At 39.7% G+C, this 27,685-nt stretch overlaps 1 protein-coding gene across 1 annotated transcript in view; it reads right to left on the bottom strand.

Moving 5' to 3' along the window:
• Nucleotides 1-780: 780 nt before the first annotated feature.
• The window catches only part of jam3b (junctional adhesion molecule 3b), a 34,409-nt gene continuing 7,504 nt past the window's right edge, over nucleotides 781-27,685 (bottom strand). The window contains exons 2-9 of the mRNA XM_017698560.2: nucleotides 8,145-8,213; nucleotides 7,910-8,026; nucleotides 7,147-7,299; nucleotides 5,609-5,811; nucleotides 4,467-4,566; nucleotides 4,232-4,361; nucleotides 3,210-3,264; nucleotides 781-3,093 (exon numbers count right to left, since the gene is read on the bottom strand). Coding sequence (XP_017554049.2) covers nucleotides 3,058-3,093; nucleotides 3,210-3,264; nucleotides 4,232-4,361; nucleotides 4,467-4,566; nucleotides 5,609-5,811; nucleotides 7,147-7,299; nucleotides 7,910-8,026; nucleotides 8,145-8,213 — 863 coding nt within the window. The 3' untranslated portion in view covers nucleotides 781-3,057. The remainder of the gene's footprint in view (nucleotides 3,094-3,209; nucleotides 3,265-4,231; nucleotides 4,362-4,466; nucleotides 4,567-5,608; nucleotides 5,812-7,146; nucleotides 7,300-7,909; nucleotides 8,027-8,144; nucleotides 8,214-27,685) is intronic.

The following is a 27,685-nucleotide window of genomic DNA, read 5'->3' as shown; positions in this document are numbered from 1 at the left end:
TTGGACTACTGTAGACTGGAAGAAGGTATTATGGACTGATGAACCAAACTGTCTCCAGACTTAAACCCCATCCAGCTGGTTTGGGATGAACTGGACAGAAGAGTGAAATTTATTTATGGGAACTTCTGCAACAGATTTGGGAAGAACTTTCTGAAGAATATTTGATTTCTGTTGTAGAAAGAATATCTGCCAAAGGTGCTACCTTGAGGAACCAAAAGTTTAGAATACATTTTGGTCTATAAACTGACTCCATGATTTCTTTTATTAACTCCAATTGCTTATTTGTACTATGCTTTCATTTCAGAGTGCAATGAGACATTAAACTGAATGGTTTCCAATAAAAAACTGGAAAATGTGGGGTGTTCTAAAACCTTTGACCAGTAGTGTGTGTATTTTATATACATACATTATATATATATATATATATATATATATATATATATATATATATATAGTCTTAATTTTCTAATTTCAACAGGACTGTGGAGTTTATCATATGTACATTGTAACCTAGATTAAATCGATGGTTATACAGAATCATTATATAACAATGAAAAAGTCAAAGTAGGACAGACTATTCACTGTATTCATGTGCTATTCCACTCAGTTCAAGACAATAGGAATTCCTGTGCTTTTCACGTACAGTAACAGGAAGAGGAGGATAGTGCTGGTAGGTCTGACTAAGAGCTGAAAATGAGCTAGCCAGAAAGACAGTTTGTCTTAGCGTTTGCTTGTTACTTCATCCACCACGATGCACTAAAAGAACAGTAAAGACACATCTTAAGAAGTGAGTTTTATTAATCACAAACATACATGGTCAACTGTTCAAGAAGTCACACAGGATTTGTACCAGCGCCAAACCAACAGGGCGTCACATGAAGTTAGTGAATGAAATTTGTTTCGGTTAAAAGTTCTGAATACAACCATAAACCCTCAGTAAAAAGGAGAGAATATGCACATTTAAACTGTACAGAACTTTACTCCCAAGACACGGGAGCAGGACAATACTGAAACTGAAGGTAATGCTCTTTCGGCAGTCAGTATTTGGTTAAGCTCTCGACTCCGTCTATATTTGTTTATATATAAAACAAAAATCTCACTCATTTACCATGACCATCTCAACAATCCAGTAACACAGTTTCACTTTTAGTGGTATAAATGTCCAAACTGCCACTATCTAATCAGTGTATGTATCTGTCCCACTCTAAATTTCAAGTATGTGTGTGTCTAGCGGAAAAAAGTACATTTGTCTCTGAGTGTATAACTGTCAGATTTATAGTAGTGCTCCGTGCTTCATGGAACATTACTTCACTCTATATTTAGGCACTAATACGTAGTCAGTCTCTATTTCTAATTCAGTGACAAAAAGGTAATGAAATCGATGCACAACAATCTATTTACAGAAAACAGCAAGTCAGATATGTACTGTATATCAGAATATCCAAAGTAGTAGTTTAGGAGTTGGTGAACACAGCATGCTATCATTCCTCTCAAACACCTGCTGTTCTGACTTAAATGTATTATAAACTGATTTAAAAAACAGTTGGATTAAACAGTGAAGTGTCCATTTAAAGGTCACAGTATAGAAGAAGTCAAAAGATACAATGTTTTGAGCATCAGTATCATATGACCACATTGGAAGGCACTTAAGAGGAATGATTTATGTTTAAAGTAATCAACTGGAACGTTGAAACAATCAAAAATGGCTGTTATATATGAAGTATGACTATCAGCTACGAATGTATGCCAAATACTCTTAAATGTTATTTCACATTCTGACTGAATAGCCAGTTTACCACCGCTAGAGATGGCAGAAAAATTCTGCAAACATAATTAGTCAAATCATTTTTTAGGTCTTCAAATGTGGCCTACGAGGCACATCCTCTCTCTACCATGACCAGGCTTACAGTTAGTCCATTTTACACCATGGAAAGAGCATCATACTTGCCTGTATGTCTGGATGTTTTTACTTTTGAACTTAAATGACCACTGCTCATATTGCCAGGATTGGTAACAATGGATCTATGTACAACCAGCACAGTTTTATGTTAGCCAACATAAAAACCCTGTTTTATGTAATAAAAGTAGTATTGAGAATATTCCTCACTTGAAAAAGAAAAAAAAAAAAAAAAAAAAAAAAAAACACAACCTGGACAGTATATTCACTATGTACAAGATGAAAAACAAGCATAGAAGGACACTTTTAATCAAGGATACACAGCACTGGCTGTTTACAGTGTTTCCCAGCTTTCTGCTGGTGTTTTCCCTACGAATCTCACTGTCTAACACTATCTACAAACATTAACATGGAACCTTTCACTAGCACTATTTAGATCCCAGCAGTAAAGTAATTATGTAAGACCTCTGAAAGCTATATAATTGGATATGCTACTGAAACTCAAATGAAAACAAAAATAGCAAAACTAAACAAAGGTCAAGTGTCGTATGACATTAAAGGAATATTTAGGGCTTACTAAAAAGTAACTACAGCGTGGTTAAAGTGGTTATTAATTTCTTTCAAACACCAAATTGGTCTAAAAAATGTACTGGCTTCCATGTTAGTAATTACAAACATTTATAAAAGTAAACCTTTTCTATAGGCATTTCAAAATATATTCCATCAAAAATATACTGACATGTTTAGCTGGTACAAAACAAAAGTTATATAAACACTTTTAAATCCAATGTTTACAATAGAAATATGTTACTTTCTACTGAAACCTTAGAATTTGTTAGCTGCAGTGTACTAATAAGCTGTTACTGTATAGAAAGAAAAACTGTATTTGTTCAGTGATACAAGGGGTGAAAAGTAGATTTAAAGAGACAAAAAACCTTGAGTGATACTAATACAGAGATTAATGCTTGCTGGAAACAGCAGTTTCTGATAAACTGTCACCTTTGGCAAATATGAATAAGTGTTGTTGCAGATGTGCCATGAAGCAAGGCACATTCTGTGGTAGCCAATAGTCTCTCCTCAGTGTGGGGGGCTGTGTCTGCGAGGTATTGTGCTCATTTCTCCAATGTGTTTCTATGTCTTTCTCACCGCCTCGCCTCGACTCAGATGACAAACGAGGATTTGTGTCGGAAATCCCCCTAAAAGAAAGGAGGTCAGAGGGAGTGAGCAGGACAAGAAGAATTCCACCTTTTTAAAACAAACTCTCTAGAAAGAGATGCTTTCAGCAGGTCTTCATGCACATGTTTTATCTCACCTCATCTTCTGTTCTGACATAATCCACTCCATCACCTTTCCCTGGAGTTTTGTAACTAAAACACAAAACAGACATCATTACTTTTGGTTTTGATTTGAACAAATCACACTGTTACATCTGCTGTTAAACTATTACTACATTAGAAAAAGACAGCTTAGACTCTTGAGGATCTTGATTTAGTTAATATTTTGCATTAATAGGCATACAGTTTTAGTCACAGTTCTGATCTTATTTCCATATTTACTTATTCATGCCCAACATATTAAAGTAGTTTTACAAAGAAAAATCCATAAAACTTGTGATTGTTCAAAAGTGATGAATATTTGTATAGATGCATGTTGAATGAACATCTAACAGTAATCATATGAATTGTTATAGACATCTTTCATAGATTTTATTCACAATCAATTTTCAGTTTTCTATTATTTTGCTTAAAAATCAGTACCATTTTTTTTTCTATATGGTTTAATTGATTTAAAAAATCTTCTATTTGTGCTCAGGCAAGCACAAAAGAACAAAGGTACCAAAAGGTGATAGCACTGGAACCTTCGTACATAACACTGAGGTAACTGTGCATGCCATGGCAGATGTTATATGATTTCGTGAGTGGTCATGACAGATTATGTCCAGTGTTACTATTCTGTTCATTTGTCATGACAGCAAAATAAGTATGTGACATAAGCAGGCATGGCATTAAACATTATTATATACGTCAAGACAATAACTGATAACATGATACTGTTACGTTACTTAAGAAAGTCTGTCATGACAACTCACGACAGAACATTTTCCATGACATGGTTATATCATGGTTATGTCAACAATATGTAGCAGGATTCCAAAGTGTTAATGAAAAATGTTAAATATCAGCTCACAATGCTCATAAATTTGAAATTAGAAGCCAGTTCCTCAGGACAAAGTGAAAACTACCACTTTTAGTCGATTCTATTTTAAAGCCAACAGCTCTGAGATGTGTCTGTGAATCAGTCTGAAATAGCAGGAAATTCTTCTTTGTCACTTACTTGCTTCCCATCTGCTTCTGGCTGGCGAAGTATCCCCTTCTGTATGCGCAGCAGATGCCCACTGTTATGCACAAGAGAACCACCACAACCACCAGCACGCCCAGAACAATGCCAGCAATGTTAATATCATCTGAAAAGAGAGGGAAGCATGAGGGCATTATGAAGGCTAGGATGAAGGTGCAAAACTTTACACTTGTATTTATGATGTGATAAGAGGATTAAGTGAGAGACTTACAGACTTCCATCATCTGCGGGGCACACTCAGAAACTCCTGCCTCGTTTTTAGCTCTGCAGTAATACTGCCCTGCATCCTCTTTCCTCACAGCGCTGAATTTCTGCAGGGGGAAATAAATAACATGACCCTCAGCACTTGCCTCTTTGTGTGCATGCTTGTGTTAAATAGGCAGCAGAGTGCAAATCTTTTGAAAGGGTTGTCTCCTACTGTGCACATATAGGCCACAAAGCACCTCTACGACCTTTTGCTAAAAGGAGTTAAGTCAAGCAGGTCAAGCGCTACTAAGAATGTAAACGGCAAAAAGTACAGTCCTCAGCGAAGGGGCCTATGGACCAATGGTAGTGTTGTATGTCCATAAGGCCAAGTCTGGCTCGGTTGTGGAACAAACTCCCCCTGAACTCCATATTTCATAGTCTTTCCATTCCTTCCAGCATTGTCTGAAGACCTCTTCAGGCTTACTTAGGATAACAGCTTATTACATTCATTTGCACTGTCATTTCTCTTCAATTCTCTGCAGTTTACCTCTGTGTTTCCTGTTCACTGACTTCAGGAAAAAAGTCTTCCTTCATTCTCCTCAGTGTCTACACCTTTATGTATTTATTTAATTGAATCAAATGTTAGAGCATCACAGAACTGAAATCATCAAACTGTGCTTGAAATGAATACCTTGCTCTAAAATGTTTGTGATACACATGTACATACCAACAGACAACAATACACTACAGGAAACACTGGGGCCAATATGATAAACTGCTGGTCATATAGGCAGAACTTTGAATGATGGCCAAAGCGAGAGGAGCTGAGGAATGTACTTTAGTAATCAAATAATAGTTCATAGGTTAAGTAATTATATAAATAGTTATTTGTAGCCCTAGATATTACTGGCTGTACATTGTGGACTGTGTCTCCTCCAAGGGAGAGTGTGGGAGTCAGTCAAGCTTTAGAGGTCAACATGAAGGTTGAGCAGGCCACTGAGTGCGAATGGCGGCGCATGGCGCTTTGGAATGTGCAAGTTAGGACAGCAGATTCCCCTCATGGCTGGAGCAGTCACACATCAACTGACTCCCTAAAATATCCCTCCTCCAAGCCCGGCGCCAGGCCCTGTGCCTCCCAGCCGCATCATGCACGGCCCCAGCACTCACCAGAGTGCCTGATTCCCCATTCAGTACGTAGGACGAGTTGAAGAACTTCGGGCTGCTCTTGGGGTCCTCTGGTATCTCCTCCTTGTTGCGGAACCACTGGTACTGCGATCTGGGGAAGCCCTCGTGCTCCACACAGGACAACTCGGCTGACTTCCCCACCGGAACCGACTTGGGCACGGAGCATGTGGGAACCACTGGCTTCACTGCAACACAGCACAGAACCCAGCAAAATGAAACACTGGATAAGTTTGACCAGAAGAGGTTTTGTAATGTAATCTGCAAATTATCTGACTGGCTGATTCATACAAAATAAAGTATTTGAGTAACTTCCTTAAAGATCATCCAACATAGTCCTGAAAACTGAGATACGTCATACTGTGGACGTACAGATTCTACACTGAACAACAAAAACAACACATCGCACAGCAATCTAGTACCAAGTTGTACTATCATCCTGAAGCAAATTGAAACAGGACTCCTAATACAAACAGGCAATTAGGACACTGCACATTTGTATTGGATTAATATTACATATCTCATCCGTATTCACTTCAATTATAGCATTTCCCCCAGGTAAAAATAAAGCTAGAACAGAGCATGAGATAAAGTCAAAGTGTGCAGTTCAGACGGAGCATCCTCTGAGGCACGCAGCACAGCAAGTCCCACAGCCAAGCATTCATGCCTTTAAGCATCCCAGGCAGTCTAGAACAGTGCTCTTTCCCCTTTTAGCTTTCTGATTAAACTCAGCTGCAGTTTCAGAGATTTCCCCATATAGCCATGGACACGCCCGAGGCTGAGGCAGGGCAGAAAGCATCCTCGAATGTGCGCCAAGGGCGGGTAGGACAGAGTGCTCCGGCTCAGCTTACAGCATTGCTACTCGGTAAACACTAACAACACCACTTCAGAGAAGACAAACACTATCCTATTAACTGCTAATGGTGTAGTCAAGGGGCTCAGGGATATTTAAATAATAGCAATATTACTATGACATTATTATGGCTTATGTTAAAAGTTAAAAAGTTAAAAGATACAATGAGGCCGTTATACTTGCATACATGTAACGCAAAGGGTGGATTAGCTTTCAAGTTGACAGCTAACCCACCCTATGCATTAATCTACCCTTATTCTTGGCACAGTCTGCCCTATATGCTGTGCCTGGTGAACTATAACATATGCATCACAAAATAGGGCAAGCAAATTGTTTGCAAGCCAGGTTCACATGCCCTTGCTGACTGGGAAATAATGCTTATGAGGTCCCCATGACACACATTAAAAGAAATAAACACATTACTGTGCATCATAATATGACAATATTGTTAAGAAAAATATGAAAATATTTATTTTCTATATAGTCAGAAAATACTGGTCTCATGACTTAATACAATATATTGTGCCTTTACTATTATTATTATTATTATTAAGTGCAGTCAAGTCAGTTTCAATGCCTAGTGACCACATGGACAGTGTTTCTCCAGAAAGTCCCGTCTTTTGTTTGTATTTTTACCCAATATTGCATATAGTAAGTGCTTTTCACTTACCTCTTATTCTCAGGTCTATCAGAATCTCATCAAAGGTTTTATGGTCACTGGGGGCAGTGACCTCACAGCGGTAAAATGCAGTGTCTGATCTCGTTGCATTAACAATGACCAAAGTTGCAGGTTCTCTGAGTCGTGCTCTGTTCTCCAAGTCACCTAAAGGAAACAAAATTCACTTTAAATGTGTCTCATAAAGTAAACAATCTATACTTCACCACAGGTTTGCATCAATAATGGCATCAGGTATTGGCACCTGATACTGGCACCTGGTACATCTGATACCACCTGATACCAAGTATATGTTAACATTCAAACTGGCAGTGAATGAGAAACTACTTGCACAGCAAAGTGTTGTTAACGCCATGGCAATCATCACTGGTCTCTTTAAACATTCTATGTTGGCATATTCCTGCGAGGCATAAAATGCTGGCATCAGCCAGATTTTACAGATTTTACGGACTGTTTAGGTGCATCGCACTCATTTACACCAAACACTACATAATTCTAAGTTGGTTATTCATCATTGTATCAGAATCAGTATATGCAAGTACTAAAATATGTACTCTGTCTGAAACAAATGGTATTAAGCGCAGGCAACGAGACGACATTTTATCGTTATCGTGATAAATGATGTCTCAGCATGCTTTTCTAAGTATGAAGATGAGACAAAAACATTTTGGTCAGAAGTAAATGTCCAGGTATTAAGTCCAAAACTGTATCTAAACTGACAGTAGAGTCATTTCCACCATAGAATTATTGAGATTACCTGATATTTTTTTCTCATAATAGACATAACTTGGTTGTTCTCCATTCTTGATCTTCTTCCACTCTATCCTGGGATTGACTGTGGAGATCGACTCGATCAGGCAAGACAGCTCAATTGCTACATAGAAAAAACAAAGAAGAACTGTATAGAAACTCTGCATGATTTCAAGATTCATGATTTCTTTATTATCTGCAGTTCCTCTGTGATTTTTGTGAGAAAAACTCCTCATACTTACATTCAAACTCGTTCGCCCACGGTGTCTTATTTGAGGTTTTCAGCACCACTGCCAAGACACTGACGCAGCCTGTGATGAAGACGAGAAGGAGAGAATTTGCATCACTGTATTTTTGGCAATTTGCAGTGTGATGGGAGATTATTTGACCATAAGAAGTAAATTTGAGGTTGAGGATTGTTGGTACCAGCTTAGCCATTCGGAATATCATACCAGCAGACTCTTCCAGAAATTCCTGAAACGCAATTAACACTCAGCCCCAGTGCCCAGAGCCTGAACCCCACCCGCATACATTCTTTACGTCCCTCTATCCAGCTAGCAGATCCGTTACCAGCCATTTTAAGTTTAGCTCTCACAACTACTGTTGTTGATGAACAAGGACCCTCCAGTGACTGCCTGAATGCATGAACTTATATGTCACCTTTTGGTTCAAATCCACAAGAACTGAACCAGATCAAGCCACTGCAAGAGCAGAATTAGACTATAATTACCAACTGGCTGCTATACACTGTAAACTGCCCACCAATCCACATTATTGTCGGGAGAAAATCTTGGATCTCCAACATGGCACCTTTTCAGGAAAACAGAAACGTTCTTAACTTCTAATGTGAGTTAAGGTAAGAATTTTTTTTTTTTACACAATCATTTACCTTGTAAATTCATTATGACATTTTCACACAATGTAATGGACAGCTGGTGTGATGCTGGAAGAAAAAAAAAGAATGAACAAAAGAAAAACCATGAGCCAAATCCTGCCCTTGCCTTATCTAACAAAACATTTATAGAAGAGCCACAGGCCTGTGTTCTGCGACGTCTGTAAGGAAATGAGCAACATGGAGACGTCTCAACTTTCCTCTCATCTCATTTCCTTTTAACCATCTCATGAGATCCAGGCACAAAAACAGGTTATGACATTCCATTTTATCCCAACTCCCCAGCCACTGTCTGTGATAAAAAGCTTTAAGTGTGAGGTCCATTAAAACCAAAAGAGTGCATTTAAAGCATTTTATCATGGGACTCGATGGTGGCTGCACTGCCCAGAGTTAGCAGCAGTTGAAGCTAACAGAGAGGCAGAGGACCAAGTCTCTGCTTTGTTTATGCATGCTTTCTTCAACATCTGGTCTCTGCAGCCTTTTAAAAACTTCACTTCCCACTCTGAAGACGTCCTGTAACATTTTCTATAGGTTGACAGCTAAGGTCTCATATTTTCCAGCCTGCCGGAGCATACGGCTTGAATATCTGCCAGGATACTGCAGGCCAAGTATTGTGCTCTGCAATCCTTCAACCCAACAGGGAGAAAATGTAGTTTAGGACAGAGTGCTTTGTTTCAGAAAGGGCATCTAATCAGGACACTGAAACATTAATGGCCCTCTGATTGCTAAGGATAATTTCTATGAATGTTTAATGACTGTATTTTGGGCCAAGACTCTGGAGATTTCATGCATTTCACCCAGAGCTAACACAAAAGAATAACTGAATATTTGTCCAAGAAAACAGATCAGAATGGTAAGACCTACAAAAACACTACAAGGACAAGGGAACTTCAAAGAGGCTAATATTTTACCAAAAGCACATTAAATTTGCTGTATTCATTACGGTCACACATGAGAGCAGTCTTTAAGTCACATGAAAACTGCCTCACGTTGCATGGAAGGGCACAAATATGGCACATTTTGTTCGCATTGTGATTTCAGGGAAAACACATCTTTGTCCTTTTTGTCAGTTTCAGTGCAACGTTTGGCGCTTAAGTGAAGATGACACTCAGCTAAAAGGTTGCGAGGATCGTCCTAGAAATGAAAGAACTCCATGAAAGTGTGAAAACAAGTCAAAGCACATCACATCTATGATCATGCATTACAGAGGAACACTGGACCGTAAGGAGACTCAAAAGCAAAAATGCCCTTTTCAACATCCCGCCCACATGAAGGCTTATCAAAGATTGCAGGAAGACTCACATACTGCCCATCGACCCCACAACTTTTTGCCCCACATACATTTTCTGGGTATCTACAGTGACTTTTGTTTCTAGCAGTATCTGAGCTCAGGACTGTCTTTTTCTCTAATCTATTGGTAACCAGCAAATATAGTCTCTCTAGATAGACAAAGCACTTCTTGTAAGTCACTCTGGATAAGATCGTCTGCTAAATGCTGTAAATACACCCACACCTTAACAACGACATCCTGTATGGTGTTTGTGTGTCCACAGATGGAGGATAGAGCAGTCATTAGTGTGGCGAGTCCTTGCTGCGGTTTGACTGTGTGGTAGGGAAGTGATGTGTATGTATTGGGGCAGGTGTCTCTGCTTCCTCTCTCTCTCTCTCCCCCATCCCCCTCTTTCTGTCTGCTCCTTCTATTCTTTCTTCCTTTCTGCCTCCTCTCTTCTCTCACTTTTCTCCCCCCCCCCATGCTTTCTTTCAGCCAGATCCCTGCCATATACTCCCGTTTCCTCTTACTGTGTATCCTATCCCGTTCTCTCTCTCTCTCTCTGCCATATCCTTCTCTGTCTTTGTCTCTCTCGCCCCTGTCCCAAAGGGACTCAGAGTTCAACACAAGTCCACTACAGCCGGTGACAGCAGATGCCTGGATGATGACTAGAGGACCTCGCGCTGTCCAGCAGGAAGTCTGAGCAGGCACCTTGCCTTGTTACATGGGGCCTGTTCTGCCACGTAAGGTCTCAAAGGTCTGATGCCATTCGTGGGATAATTGAGCCCTCAAACCAGGCAGGTGCTCTGTGACCTACATAGTGTGTAAGTGTGTGTCTTCTCTGGGCACTAGAGAGCACAGCTGGGTGAGAAATCTGACAATCTGCCCTAAGTTTTAATCTCCACCTCTTTCCTTTACAGGCACGACTGGAGCTCCTTAGTAATCTTAATGTAATGCCCTGATAAAGCCCAGGCATTACAGCACTGAATAATAATACAACAGACAGGGGGGAGACAGAGAAAGAGAGCGAGATAAACATATAAAGAGTTCATTTTCTGCAATTGTCTGCATACAAGGGGCTACATAAATTGTGAACTGCAGAGTAAAAATGACCTATAACTCAAAAAGATGAACTTGGCAAACCCCAGGCAAAAAAATAAAAGCTAAAAATACCGGTATAACTCATGGCGATACAATGGGTCGACAAAATCTGGCCATATAAATCAGCTCAATGCTCTATAGAGAGTGGGCATCATCTGACCACAGACTGAACGCTTGGCCCAGCAGGATAATCAACAGAAAACGGACTGCGGAGGAAAACCTTACTCCACAGACAGACAAATCTAAATTCATAGGGCTGTTTGGCAGCCTTCACAGTCCTTAGTTCAAAACTGCCACACCCAACACCAACACAAAATCTGTAATCAGCAGAGGGAGAAAGAGAGTGAGAGAGAGCAGGCGAGTGGAAGAACTGAGGCAGATTCCGCCTCCATGCAGCTTGTCAGGAAGCATTCAACACATCCAGTTCGCTCAGCAACGCATGAAGTGGATAATATTCCTTGTTATTTTTAAACCGCTGCATTGATTCAATTCTGCTGGGCTGGGGCCTATGCTCTGGCTGGAATAAAAATGGTGCCCATGAAGCCATTCATTACACACCCCAGTCATCACTTGCATATGACTGGACGAGCTCTGCGGCTCACTATATGAAGCAGAGGTGTAAGTCTCAGATCTTGCAGCAATTCATTTACAATTCTTTAGAAAACAGCTCAATGTACGAGACTGCAAATTTCAGCACAATTCAGTTTAACTTAAGGATGCAAATTTTGGCAAATTCTTTTGACCTATAACCAACCACCATCAGCCACCGACAAGCCTACATCAAAGACGTGATCCTTCAAAACATCCATTATAAAATTTCAGATTTAGAAGTTGACTGGGCCCTGTGTGAAGCCATTGTAAAATACTTGATATGTGGATGATAGAATGTAGTGCTGATAGGGGAACCAGGAATAAGCATGTACATGAAGTAAACAGACCAAAACAATATTAAAGAATGTCCTAAGTAAAAAAAAATGCTTATTTATGAAACAAAGTGCTGTCAATTACAATATGATCATGATTGTGACCAAAAATAAAAAAATAAAAACCGACAAAATGACAAACAAACAACGATGGACTTCTAAAAGTCCTATATTCTAATGTTGTAGCTCTTTACTAGCTCAGTTTAAAATGAACAAAATTGCTAGTTTGCTTAGATGCACCTTAGTAACTCTCAAAAGGCATGTCCTTTTCTAGAATTTTGCACATCCGTGTGACTTCCACACTTTGCATCGCATCAAATGCTCCTTCTAAAAACATGGATGAAATAACTGTATTATCGCTTCTGGATGTTTACTTTCAGTGAGGGAACATTGCTGTTGCTATTGTCCCATATTTTTTGCTGTGTGTTTCATTTTCAGAAGGTCTAACTCACTGAAATAACTGGCCTATTCCACCATCATGCAATTCAAAAACCTCCCTCAACTTGAATGACAAACCTGCCTATTAAAAAAAGCACTGCGGTGTATATTTACACAGTAGTGCAATATAGACAATAAAAACAATATTTCAAGCTTTTTCTGAATTTTGTTTTTGAAAAATCCAACATTCCAAGATTCCAACATTGCAGAATCAATGCAGCTGAATCGCCACCTTTAGACTGATGCACCCTAATATAAACTGGAGCTTGGCCTCTTTCTGACTCCAGCCCACGCCCACTACTTTAGAAAGATCTGCACAGCAGTTACTCCATATAACTTATGAAGTGGGAGAGGCTGCGAATCCTCCTCAGCTGAAACTTTGGGAACTCCTATATCCCCACTGTGTCTCAGCTGGGAGGTTGCATTATTGTACTGGCCTTTTAGACTCCGTTACAACCCTTGCACACACTTACACAGCCAAGAACTTCCTCAGAGTAAACCAGTGTTAAACCTCTACAAGAAAATAACTTGACCATGAACAGCAAGGTTAGCTTGTGTTCATACGCATGAATTATAATGCAAGAGAAGCAAAAGCCCATGAGATGAATTTGTCTCTTGAAGATAAGACTGTTGTTAAGCTTGCTCCTCCAGTAATTGAGAAAGTAGCGTGAGAATCCTTGCTAGCCCCTAAACAAATAATCTCTCCAGCTAGGAGAGGCCACCTGTCGCGAGAGAAAGGGGAAAAGAAGCTTAGTTACTCCTGAATTCTATTGTAAAATGTGTTGACAATAAGAAAGTCTTGTTTTAGCTTTCACTTACTGGCTGAGTGTGCATGAACTATGTTTTCACAGCTGTGAACTGTGAACAGTGTCACCTACTTCAAGCCTTGAAGCAGCTCAGACTGTGGACCTGACTGGACATAAGATTATCACCCCCCACCTCCCCGAAGTTTTAGGCATTTTAACCTTATTTTCTTCACCATATTGTGCCCACATATCTTTTTTTACATTACAAAAAATGTTATCACTTTGGATTTTGAATCCCTGACCTTTAATATTTTCCTTGTAAACTCTATGGAAGTGAACCAAACCAACAAAATGTTACGAGCCACAAGCAAAAATAAAGACCACAATGGCTGTCAGTGTGGTAATGAGAGTATGTTTTAGTTCTAGTATTTACCCTGTTTCATGAAAATAACCACGGTATTGTACGAGTGTTACAGGAAATATTTTCTTACTGAGCGCAGGTATCATAAGAGTAGCCTTGTGCCTAATCGGCCAACTGATTCATGACGTACCTAAGCAATACAACATTCAACCAGGTTGACACAAACTGTCTCAAAACCGAATTCATGGGTTTGTTTTAAAAATTTTTGTAGAGCTCTGATTAGATGTCACCACTTTCCTTAACCTAAGATGCAGTGCATCCCAACTCCTCTTTGGCTTTATCTGGCATGCTCTGGCAACAGCTTAAAAAAAAAAAGACAAAACACTAAACAATATTTTTGTTCCAAACTACCCATACCTTATTCAAATACCAAACTAAGTAAACATATAGTAAAGAGAGCCTGGATTTTTGTATATTAGCAGAGTTACACCCATCCCTACAATAGGGACGGTACAATACTGCATAAAAGTTAGAGACCAACATTTATTTATAGAATTTCCAATTAAAATGGCTGATCAGTACACATTCAATTTCAAGGTTTTTTTTCCCCCGAGGAAATTAGATGTAACAAAACAATCCAAACGCCAAATAAAAGAACTTGTACATTACTAAAGATATTGTAAGAGGACTGAAAAAAACCCTCACAAGTCTTGAGACGTTCCATTGCTTTTTTGTGAAGGAAGTGACATTCTGTTTGGATCTGAAACTAATAACATCTGCACACCTCCACACTTAATGTAGTGGTTGGGGGAGATTTCTGGAGAAGACAAAGGATAATGAAAGCACTGCTTAGAATAAAGCACTTCTGAGATCTAGGCGCAGTCACAGCACTGGTAGTAAACCTTTTATACGTTGACTGGTTTTCATTTAGCTGATGAGAAAAACTGCACCACCATTCAGCAAACCATTCCCACTGTGCTACTAATTCCAGCGTAATGAAACAAAGGCAATGAAAGGAAATAGACTTCTCACATTTTTAAAGCCTACATGGACAGGGATAACAAAACCAAGTTTGGGAGTGGATGGGGTGGCTTTGTCATTATCTCATTGCAGATTGACTAAAAATAGCTGCGCTCCACCAAGATAAGGCGATCTCCACAAAGAAAATACCTCAGATATTCCTTCAGCTGCTGAGCAAATGTCACTGAGCTTCACTTCAAAGGGGGAGCGGAGAACAAGGTGGCATTCTCTTTTAAGTGCAACTCCCTTCAAATACAACACAGGACTCCGCTGAGAGGGACATAAACTGTGTGTGAGCATTACTTCACAGACAGAGTTAACAAGAGTTAATCAGTTGTTGAAGCCACGTGCAGCGATGCTCATTTGCATCGCGTCTAAATCGGGCATTTCTATGACGCAGCTCACTTTAAGCTAGAGGCTCTCCTGCTGCATTCGTGCCGCCTGCATTCGCAAAAATGTAACAGGCGAGCCCTAGAAGAGTGGCTTCGATAGGAGGCCTCTGATCTATCCAGGTCAAAGACTAAGCTCGATCCGGGCCGATGAGAGCGGGCCAGCGGTGTCACAGAATGCCTGGGAACATGTCACTTTGTGTCAGCATTACGCTCCGCAGCAGGCCCGGTTCCGCTTGTCCTCCAGTCAACTTGAGCTCGCAGGAACGGCCAAGAGAGCGAGCGAGTCTCAAACCACACCTCACGTCCACTTACACACTAATCGACCTGCTGTACAGCAACAAGCTTTCTGAAAAAGGTCAAATGCTGACCTTTCAGCTGTGATTTAACCTCTTGAACTGCAGTCCACATTTCCAGAGCTTCATAGTAGATACTCTATAATTTATATTTCTGGATAAAAAGCCTTACAATTAATAACTGAATAATAAGGCTGCAATTTAAGGGGTTAATACTGCCCATGACAAAATCTGAGAACAACGTCTCTTGATGGACGCACAAGAAAACAATATAAAACTAAAACAGGAAATGAAACTAGATTTGAAAAGTACTGAATTGAGTAGGCTGCATTCCACATGCAGCTGACATGGATTGACCCTGGTTTGATAAGGCTGCTCTATTTAGCAGCAAAAAATAGACCACTTGTTTGGTCTCACATTGTTATCACGTTCACTCTCATGAATACAGAACCTTTGTTTTGTGACACAGTTTTAGACAGTGCCAGTGTATGAATGCTAAATTAATCCATAACAGTATTTGATATTGAGCCTGTGGTGGTAACAGAGTCCTCTTACTCAACTAACTGTGTGGAAGGTTCTAACAAACCACAGTAAACTGTCAAACCAGTTTAGGGGGGTTGCTTTTTCCTTTGTACTTCCTTTTGTTTGCTAATTTTGCGATGGTCTCTGACACTGAGGTGGTCGTTGGGAGTAAACAGGGCGATAGCATAGGAACGTTTGTGAAAGTAAAGGGCATAATAATAGTGAAGTTCAGTAAAAAGTGCTGTTGTAGTATGAGGTTATTTGAATTTGGCCACAAAATTAATATACAGCCACAATTCCAGAACAATCTTATCTATACTATGTACAATAAAGGTGGTATTAATGTGGGCCAGTGGTCTCCAACACTGGTCCTAGAGAATTACCTTCCTTCACAGCCTAGTTCCAACCATAATTTGGTACACCTGCCCCAGTTAATCAACCCCTTCCCATGTCTTGTACTGGCTGGATCAGATGTATTAGTGTGGGGCGGAGCAGCTTACTGGATAAAGGTTGGTACTAAACTATGCAGGATGGTACATCTCCAAGACCAAGGCTGCTATTCAGAATTTAGACAAGCCCTAAGCAAAATAAAAGGGTAAATAGGCAGCTTCGGTGTCAATACTGTAATTGAATCCAATGTCAAAGTGAATTAGTGATTATTTGGAGGACGACTGGACGCAGCAGGCATGCAAGTTATTCTTCAGGAGAGGTGAGAACAGGTTAGTGTTCAGGAAGCCTCTGCTATTTATAGCAACTCTCAATGGCAGGCAGAGACAGCACAGCCTACTAATTGGTTGCGTTTGTAGGTAAGTCAGAGCAGTACATCTCTTACCATGCCATTTGCAGGCAGCTGGGAGCACGAACCATCCCCCTTAATAAGATCAAATTATGGCTCATTTTCCAACCTCCCTGCCTGGGGACGACAGTGACAGAGCTACTTGTCAAAGAAACGCACCGGGTAAAGGTTTTAAATGCTTTGAGGCACCACAATATTTAATCTAAGGAAATAAATGTGCTGTTCTCCATCAGAGACACTGGGCCCAATTCAGCGCAGAACATTGTTTTTAGCCGAGCGCAGAATCCAGTATTCACCATGAAGCTGCCGCCACAGAAATCTGTAAATCGCGCTGCTCCCGTTGCCAGAATTAGCTGCTCTCTGCTCTCAGCACAGATGGCATCAGCCGTGCTCACTGCAAATGCCTCACATTCTCGTCCAAGCAGACTGACCTCTTCCTTAATCCTAATTAGGAATGCAATTTGCACCAGAGCCTTTTCCAAGTGCTGTGGAAAGTAAATGCCTGTGCTTTACAGATAAATATGTTCTTTTTTTGGTTATTGGTTACACTATTCAACAGTAAGAAACAGCAGGGTTGTTTGTTTGTTGTTTTTTTTCATGACCTCTTTCCAGTACAGATTAGAGCCTGCAAAAACTCACGAGGGGTTAATACACTGACATCACAGCACAGCTCTGGGCAAAAATGTTCTTCTTAATGTGTCAGAATACACAAAGGTACTGACTCAGTTCCTCAAACAGGGTGGAGGAAAAGTAGTGCGTCATATCCTGCATCTCCTTTACAGATGTATAGACATGTTTTAGCTCTCTTCCTGTGGAGCAATGAGCAGTTTTTAAAAAATATAAGCCTTCTTTTAGATGCTCAACTTAAGCGAAGCGTTACAATTTAAAATAGTTCATTTTAAAGTGTAGTAACGTCTGAAGAAAAATCAGATTCAAGGTCTCAACAAAGCCATTCAGAGTGGTTTGATGTGAAATGGTTAATTTGGGTCATTCAGACTTGTTTATGGTGGTGGTGATAGAAACGCCAGGGGTCACAATGTCTACAACTAAAATATAGTCTTTTTGTTTACTATCCAATAAAATCAGTGAACCTACATGCATCTTCCGAGTTGTATATGTAATGTTGGTAGGCCAAAACCTTACAATCTCAAACCTATCATCAAACAATATCTCAGACATCAGGCAGCATATCTGTGACCATTTTGTGTAAAAACTTTCTGTAGATTTTAGAGGAATTAAATGCTTCAGATGTTTGAAATGTTTGCTGTAAAAGTTCACAACCTGGAAAAGTTCAAATGTTATTGTCCTGCTCTAATAGAGCTTATTCAGGTTACTAGTCATTTACCAACCTCTTTATTAGGTGAATGTGGCAGATTAAATCAGGAAAAATGCTCAACAACATGGTGATCTAGTACTGTTAACCCGGTAACACTGGGTTGTTCAGTGACAGTTCAGTAACACTCTTTGACTGCAGACCTAAAATCCCAGCACTGGCAGAAAGTTCCCATTGTTGGTAGTATGGATTGTACAGCCGACCGGTGAGGTAAGACTCATCTGACAGCTGAATAACAGCACCACACGGTTGGGGGAAACTTGTTGATTTAGTGGGGATGTAGCCATAATCCCCTCCACTTCCTGCTTAAAAGGGATGCCCCAGAATGCAGTGGGTGAAAAGAGTTCCCTGAGGATGGTCCACTACGAGTGACATTACTGAATCAATGTGCTTAGGAAAACACTACTTTTCAAACATGGACCAGACAAGGTGGGGCACACAAATAGTATTTCTCAGGGTACGTACACCTTCATACACTTTAGAAGTAGTTTTATGGAAATAATATTGAATTCAAATAATCGAAAGGAGAGAATTAAGTTCAAACACTTGAGCGACTCTGTGGTCTTTAGTAGCCAGTAACTGAGCCAGCAGCAGGAAGCTCATAAACTCTGCATAATAGGCTGGGCTGTGGCATTCAGCATGCTCACAGACACCATCAGCCCCAAAACAGCAGGCCAAGCACAAATCCCTCAGCTTTCATTGTCTTTTGTATGGCACTGGCCCCCCATAGCAGCTCTCATTAATTGCCTTTTGTTTGCAAGTTCGAACAAAAGCCATCTTGTGTTCTGAAACTCTCCTTAGCAGTTACACCAGTTGAATGTGCTACGCTTGTTCTAGAGTAAAGCTGTTCAAGACATCAGGCTTGGTATAAATGTACCACAGAACAAGCCATACTTGTGTATATCCTGTGTTAATTAAATTTTTTGTTGGCTAATGGGCATCTTTATCTGTCTTATGGTAAACTTAATTCATCATGTTTGACCACTTTGTGTAGACAATAAAGATTAATTAAGAAAATGCTGATTTTAAATCAAGTTAAAATCGATTTCAGTCAGGAAAAGTTCACCTATGTTCTAACATGCACAAGCAAAAAATGTGCTTCATTTGTAGCCCCCATCTTTTTCTGTAGAACTGCTTCCTATAGATGAAAACAGGCCTACACTTTTGTGGCCTTCTTTTCATTTGCAAATGACACACATACAGGCTGTGCACCCCCGGCTCTACAGAATTGCAATAAAATACAACTGGAGGAGGAGTAATGTATTAGTGCGAGAACTACCAGCCCCATTTAATCTGCTGTAAACGATTACTGGTTATGCAATCCATTTGTTTTGAAAACATAGAAACATAAAGAATTTGGGTTAGTTTTTCCACAAGCCTACATAAAAAAGGGAAGAATGTTGTGCAAATGCTGGACTAGAGCTTTGAGTAAATCAAAGCTTTGAGCTGTACGTGTATAAAATGTGTACTCCTGCTGAAAGCCAACAACCCCACCCCCTACCCCCCACCATTTCTGCAACAGTATTATTGACGTATTTGCATGAACATTAATTCTATGTTATTCCGAGGTCAAGCTGATTCACCGGTCCCCTCTGAGCCGCAGATGAGCCAAGGATGAGTCAAAGCTTGGTTATTAGAGCTGTGACACAATGTACAACAGGTGATTCAGTGTTTCGACAGACGTTACAGGTTAAAGGTCACTGACCAAATACAGTGGCCTGCTTCCCTCCTGCTTTCCCCAGAGTGAGCCATCATTACTGTGCAAGATCAGCTTACGAAACTGTAGCAACTTTCACTGTTTACAGATTATCAGTGTCAGCATCAGTGATAAAAATACCTTGTCAAGTCATTACCTAGTTAATGTAATTATAAACGGCAAACAGATGGGGGGGTTGGGGTGGGGGGGTTCATTTACAAGGACATTGCTTTACCCTAGAGCTGTAACTGTCAGATTACTCTAGAGATCAGCGTTTTATGAGGCAGATACTGATTTCAGATTGTCCTTTAGCACAATCGTCAGATGCCGATTTAGATCGGGGGCAGGCACAGGATGCTGCAACACTTTACTGCTTTGGCAAAAACACTAAACAAGCAAGCAAAACACTGCAGCAAACTCATGTAAAGAACAGGCATCTTGCATCTTAATGGACAACTGCTATACAACTTCAACCGTGTCCAATTGTATTTTTCAGATAAAAAATAGCAAGAAGTTAAACCCATAAGATAATAGATGGCTTTCCTTTTTTGCAAACATCACAAGATCAGTCAGCTGTTGTAACTAACATTGTTTTTGTGCTGTTTGTAAATTCTTGTGGACTCAATAATAAAATGCCATCTCTGGGTTGGATCTGTTCAGTTCGTCTTTCATTTGTCTATTAATAAAGCGTTATGGAAAACATTACCTAACAATATCAGTATCAGTATAAGCCAGTCTTCAGGTCTCTACGAACGCCCCACTAAGTTTGTTATTTACTAAATGTTTAGCTAATAGGAGCTAATCTAAATCACAAAAACACTTTTTAGTTGGCTTAAATAGGAATGTAGGAATTACCTAGGAATATCACCCGACTTGCCCGGTTTCGCCATTTGCTGAGCCTGTCTATACTCCCTTTATTGGACAATATCAAGAGCACGGGGGTACTGTTAGTGTCACTAAGGTAATAGAGAATTTAGCTAGCCAGTTATTTGGGCTTTGACCTATATAAAACCAATTTTATTTAGTTTAGCTAAACATACTGATGTTCTGACAAATTGTGTGACCTTGTCAAAATGTCCTATTGTAGTGCATATTTATAGGAAGAGCTCTACATAAAACTGCAGGTAGGTAATTTTGTTTGCCTAAACCACACAAAGCTGAAGTCAGCTTCGTATTCACGAGCTCCGTGGCCACTAATTCAGGCACCATTTAAGGTGGAACAGGAAAACTCAAACAAGAAGCTGGCAAGTAGGAAGCTGACTTCAGTCTTGATTGGGCTATCACTCTATCAAAAAACACACTACATTCAAATATGAAGTGGGCGCTGCACAAACTCACTGCCTTTGGGACCATCAGAACCCCAATCTGCCTTTTTGATGGCTTGGATCCACACTCTTCAGTGGTGTCTGGCAAAGGGATTTGATCCTCTCTGTATATTAAACATCTCTGCTTTCTGGCAAGGCAGTCTGCTCTTCATCTTGTTCAAGACATCTGAAGCAGTGCTTTTGCTGTCCGTACATGTGCAAGAAGCAGAGAAGTAGGCTCAAATGACTCTGACAAGAGTAGAAAAGCCCTTATGGCTCTGTGAGTAATGCAGTGCCTATGGCTGCCTATTTTAGTTAAACACTAGAAATGGCATCAGATTTTCCATTCCCCAGATTTTATTGAGTATTTCAGTGTACACATTAGATAAGAAGAATCCACTTGTCTCCACATTTTGGTAGATTATTGCCATCTTCACTTGTTCTACTAGTTTCCAACACTCACTGCAAATGGTTCGGCGATGTACTCTCAAGTGTTGCAGTGATGATTTTAAAAGTTACAATGAATCTACTTGACAAGTCACGTTGCAAATAACACTGGCTTGGTGTCAGAAGTTGCAAGAAAAGAAAAAGGCAAACTGAGAAGGCTTCAAACATGGCTCACATACATTTTGTTTTGATCATCTGTCAATATGTTTCCATTCCTAGATTATCTAGATGATTCATTTCTTTCTTCTTTTCTTTGAAATTAAAAAAATATATATGTTATTGCAATAACATTAATTAAAAAATTAAGATAGACTAAACATCAGGTGGCAAAAATTGCATAAAAATGGGGGTTTCTACCAGGCTGCTTCTCACTGTAAGAAACTAAGAACTTAATACAGCATAATTTGTTTTATTCATATTCATCAAGACAAATCTGAGTTTAATAAAGTAGTAGCGACAGGCATATTTTCTCCAGACTCCAGACTCAAATAGTTAGCCTAAGCTGTCTGAAAAGCCTAAGAGGGAATGTCACTGAAACAGGTGGGAGAGATGTGGGCGTCGGTGGAAGAGGAACCATCTGAGTCCTGTGCTACAACAGACCTCCCCCACAGGAACCTTTCCATCACCTGCTGTTGGAGGATCCCCCCTCGCATGGGAAATGCTTCGTGATCCCTCAGTCGGCTAAAATGCTGAGAGCTCGATGCCATCCGTCCTGCGGGCATCTAAAACAAATGTGGACATTCCAGAAGGCTGGGGGAGGAAGCAGACTGGTACTGTGATGCAACGTCAGCAGGAGACCACATGAGCTTATGGTGCCTGACAGAGCAATTCACATTAGTTACACTAATGGACCTCCGCAGTTGTTCGTAGCACATTCATTAAAATCTCATCTTCATGTCTGCAGATACTTGCTTGGCTAAGGTGTGTTTTAAAATCACAATCAGAGACTTTATAAAAGCCATTTCTGTTATTTATTTTGTACTTTTGTTTGTTTTTTTTCTTCCTCAGATGCAGGGCTGGACTATCAGGCAGCGGCCTTAACTGCTTTCCTACTCTGGAACCATCCACCCTGCCAGTTCAAATCATGTCATGGGGAAAATGCTATTGACAACAGAGGCGACATCAAACATGCTGAAAAATCTATGAAATTTCTAAGTGATTTACTGTGACATTTCAATATTGCATTGGTGCATGTCCCTGAAGTCCGGGAGACCGCAGTGATTTAGGGTGTAACCATGATTCAGTCAGGGGAAAAAAAAAAAAGATAAGTAATGAAATACTGAAATCATTATGCAGAGGAAGACAGAAAAATAAGAAGGTTAACAAATCAGTAAAACATGATTTTGCTTTAACAGCTCTATGTTAAAATTGATATATATAAAAAGAAGAGACACCTTGATGGGCACCTTGACCTTTTTCACTACCTGCTCAAGCTGATGTTAGTTTGTCAGATAAATAGATCCAGAAGGGAAATATATCTTTATCATTTGGCACACCATCCACTGAGGAGCAAAGATCTTGTGTACAGGAAGACAAGCCCTCATCAATGTCCAACAATGTGCGAATACACATCACTAATATTTAAGTTTAACAAGAGAAGCTTTAGAACTGTTTCATCAATTAGATTTCTGCCCAATACGGAACTGTAAAGCTATGCTGCATGTGCGCCGTTCAACAGCTTACCAAATTTGTAGGCCTCCTATGCAAGGGTTAACATAATGACATTATTTCCTGATGCTGTATGTGGTCTATTCTAAGCCTTTGATGCCCTAGGATAACATAATGCAAACTAACCAGAGAAGGAAGTCAGTAGGTCCACAGAGGGGAAAAAGTATTCCCTTGATGGCTAGGAACATCCTGGTCATTGGCAAGCCCATTACTACCAATTCAGTCCAATTTTAGACAGTATCTATGCAGCAGCACATAATTTACTCCACCCATGATAAGTGCCAGCCAAATGATGTCTCTTTGCTTATGCGACCACCAAAACATGCCCAGCTCTGGCATCCGGCACGTAGAGCCAATTTGTGTGGGCTTCACTGATTTAACCTACATAGAGCAAAGCACCTTTTCCTCACATCTGGGGCCTAGCTTGACGCAAGCTTGGCATTACGGGCTTGTCATTCCCAGTACGCAGAGAGCCTTTGACCAGCGAGAATATTCTCCCTCCAACTATGGGCTATTGCCTGCATACATATGGGGGATGATCCTGAGCGTTGCTGATATGAAATAAAGCTGCATGGTTGGTCAGTTTCGCATGAACGACTTCACAATAGAATTTGTTGTGTAGAGTGTCCAGGGCAGTTTGAAAGGGTACATGTACTCAAAAACAAATTCTAAGAGAAGATGCTATGAATATGCAAAAACCATTAGATCACTGTTCTAGTTCAAACCAGTGCAGCTGGGGGGGCCAGCACTTTAGGGAGGGAGGGGCACATTTGTTTCAAATGGACAAATATCAATGCCCAAGCGAGCTCCAACCTCTTAGAGATGTAGCTAAAAGGCATTGTGTGCATGTAGCCTCCCATTCTTCTTTATTTTTGCAATAAATTATTTGTCAGTTCTATTCTCTCTCCAGTGTTTTATGCTGTTAATATTTCAAAAGCCACACATCTGTGTTCTCTTTATTGTAAAGTCCACACAGCAACAAGAGCAGACTGCAAGTCACATGTCTAAGGTGCCGTGCCAAGGGCAAAACCTCACCTTTGTAGTCTCTAACACCCAACACTGTGAACGTGGCAAATCTTACATTTGTGCTGCATGACAAGACACTTCCAGCAGAATGATCATTTTTCAACTGACAACAAAGCAAAAAGGTTTCTCTCTCGCATAAGAAAGGTAACACACATCACTCCCTTTTGATAGAACTGCATAAATTTTAGTTATTTTACTTGTTTTTAAAGCTCTAACTGGCTTAGCACCTGTGTACATCACTGAACGTCTGTACGTTCCAACACGTGATCCAAGATCTACAGATTCTAGCCTTCGGCACATACTCTCTCTTTCAATAACAGAAAAAAGCCTCTTTGTTATTATGCTTCTAAACTGAAATGCTTAAAGATCCATATCTAGCCTCGTCACATTTATTACATAATGACCTAATCATAACTGCAAACTACACTGAGTGAATTCAACCACTGAACTGAGGCAAATGCATGCAAGTAAAAGAATACAGAAACGCATTTACTGGGAAATGTCACGGGTTGCATGGAAAAAACAGAAGTTTAATCTTTTGACTGGTGCTATAAGACCTTTATTGGGCAATGACTAACAGCTGTTTACTGAGCTCGAGCTGTGTCTGATGTCAGTTCAGAGCTAAGAAATATCAACAGCTAAAAAGCTAAATAACTAAACAGCCATTTTGGCCATTTTTAAGCTTGTAGCTGCGTAAAATGAAAAACAGGCAATTGAATTGTTATTTGCAATTACTTGTGTGGAAAATATAGACATTTGACAAAAGAGCATTTTAATCTTGCCTTTATTAAAGGTTATAATGTGCACTAATTTTATCCATTAAGATGTTAATAATAATAAAGTAATAGTAGGTTATGTGCTTAACCCATTTATGTATAATACCTACATTTTGTATGACAAGGAAAATGCCAATAAAAGGCAGAAATTCAATAAGTCTCTCTACAATGTCACAAAAAATAATGGGCAGGTACATTTTTTATTTATTAATATACAGACAATGTAAATGTACCCTCAAAAGGTACAACAATGTTTTTGAGGTCCAACTGTACCTTGAACACATTTTTCTGAGGCAAATTTGTATGTACCTATTTGTACCATTTTAAAACAGACCAATAAAATAAAAGTGCTAAAAATAAGCTATGGGTGTGTGGAGTCAAAATAACTTCCACAAAATTTCAAAACTTTTAATGGCAATGTATTACTGTTCAATCATGTTCTCTAGCTAAAAGGTACTAAAGACTCCAGTAACAAGACGGGTACCACCCGAGTAACAGCTTGGTACTTACCTTCTGAAACTGTAGTTATTCACTCATTCATCGACTAACAGTGTCATACAGACTCTGGAATGCTCCATTGACTTTCTACAGACATATTGAATACAGTACATATTAAAGTCTCATAGTATTTATACTGATTTATATATCTAGAGTGTTCTCAAAGTTTGAGTCATGCCTGTTTATGCAGAGACGGTCCTGAATTCAAATACACTGTTGTTGTTACTGAACGTAACAGAATAATCTGCCCCTCTTCTAGATTTCCTCATTGCGTTAGTCTTGTTTACCAACTCTTAACTCTTGTTTGTTGTATCTGTTTACACTGAGCTGTAAGGCTACACATTACTCACAGCTGTAATATGTTGCATGCTCTGCCTTGGCGCATACGTGAAATCAGAGCACATTACGAGGATTTCCTGAGTCTGGTGAAACGTCCTTAAAGAGCGTGCCTTTGTGGGTCATTTCCTACAGGAAACATTTTCATACTGTCAATCTGGATAACTACTTTTTAGACTAACTTTGTAAAGCCTGATAACGTTCGTTATGTAAACATATTTAACCCACTGTGGGGGGAAATCAGTAAAGTGGCTTTTTTGGGATATCCATGAAAACATGTACAACAAGGAGATACTAGTATGATGCACCCACCCACCCACACAACTGCACACCCATCATATGATTCTGAAAATATTTCTCAGTGTTTCTGAAAAATACAGCTTCTCATACATATTTACCAACTGTCAAAAATGATTAAAATCAATTAAAGATCCTAAATTGTACGTAATAAAGGACAAACATTTCAGGCCCACCGCAAAGCTCTCCACCAATGTCTGGCATTCTGACAAACATTTAAAGCACTCATTTACCAAGTCCAAGCAGCCACACGATTAGCAGCCGGACTGTGTGCATACAGTTGCAAAGCTGAGCCATGTCTGGCACATGGCACCAAGTGAACCCTGGCCACATCCTTACAGAAGGGGACATTTTAACAGACTGAATAGGTATCAACCCTCTTCTGTAGTTGAATGCTTCACTTCAGCTTTCTGTAGCATTTCTGTCGCATTCTTGGGCTTGTTTTATATTTGCAACTAAACTACGTACTAGTTAGAATCAGAAAACAAGACACTACAGCTTTTTTCCTCTTTAAAGAGGGAAAAAAATAAAAAATCAAATAACCATTAAAAATATAATAAGGCTCCAAAATAACTGAAATTAATTGGGCTTGCAGGGCAGAGTTCATAAAAGCTCATTTTCTTCTCAAATAGTGCTGGACAATATATCATTTATACTGTGATACTAGCATACTGACAAGCATTATGTTCATGATGGAAGGCCTATAACAGAGGGCATTGACAAACAGTTTTCAATTCTCTTTCTAATGTGTCTGTTTGGCTTTTTATTATTAATGCAAACTTCAATATTGTCTGATACTATGATATATTCAGAAAATATCACGGATTTTAACTTTTATGATATCACCTAGCCCAACTTTCAAGTGAAAATGGCCCAAGTAACTGACAGCAGTTGGTGATAACGGAATGGTAACATCAATAAACAGGTGACTGAACACTTAATTAAAAGTTTTAATAGTACAAATTCTTCAAATTATTACTGGTTTGTTAATCACATCCTGAATCCCAAAGATCAAACATGACATCTAGAAATATAGCCTTTTCATGTTTCAGTGGTTTGTGTTTGATGATGAGTTAGGGGCAGAAACCTATAAACTGCACAGACATCAGCCAATCACTGTACAGAGTGGAAGCTCCATCATCAAATTTTAGAAAGTGAAGAGTGAAAGCCTTTGACCAATGAATCAAGTACAGTAATACAGGTTAGGCAGTGCAAATCTTAATATCAAAATCACTGGCACCATAACCAACACTAATGAAAGCAAAGACACCACAAAGAGTCATATAAACAGCTTTAGGAGTGGCAATCTTAACAGAACAACTAACAGCTAGAATAACTAGAATGACTAATCACTCCCAAGTTTAATGGAATAGGGAAAGATTTTAGAGAATACAAAAAAAAAGCATTCAAGTCATCAGACGACTACTCAAGCTGTCCAAAGACCAAAATGCACAATCCTCCTTACAAGTAAGTGTGAAAACCACTAAGCGTTAGCTTTAACACAGGCCCGCCAGATGGTCCGGTTTCAATCTGCCACTGCAATCTGACCAGTCGGCTATATTCAAGCAGTAAATCTGGTGCTAAGTGTGGATTTCAACACAGGGAAGAGTTACTGATTGCGCTGAGAAGGAAAATAAGGCTTTCTGGG

Source organism: Pygocentrus nattereri, chromosome 16 (assembly GCF_015220715.1).
Source record: "Pygocentrus nattereri isolate fPygNat1 chromosome 16, fPygNat1.pri, whole genome shotgun sequence".
Lineage (NCBI taxonomy): Eukaryota > Metazoa > Chordata > Actinopteri > Characiformes > Serrasalmidae > Pygocentrus > Pygocentrus nattereri.
Note: the sequence above shows the minus strand (reverse complement) of the source record. Positions and strands in the feature narration are given on the sequence as shown.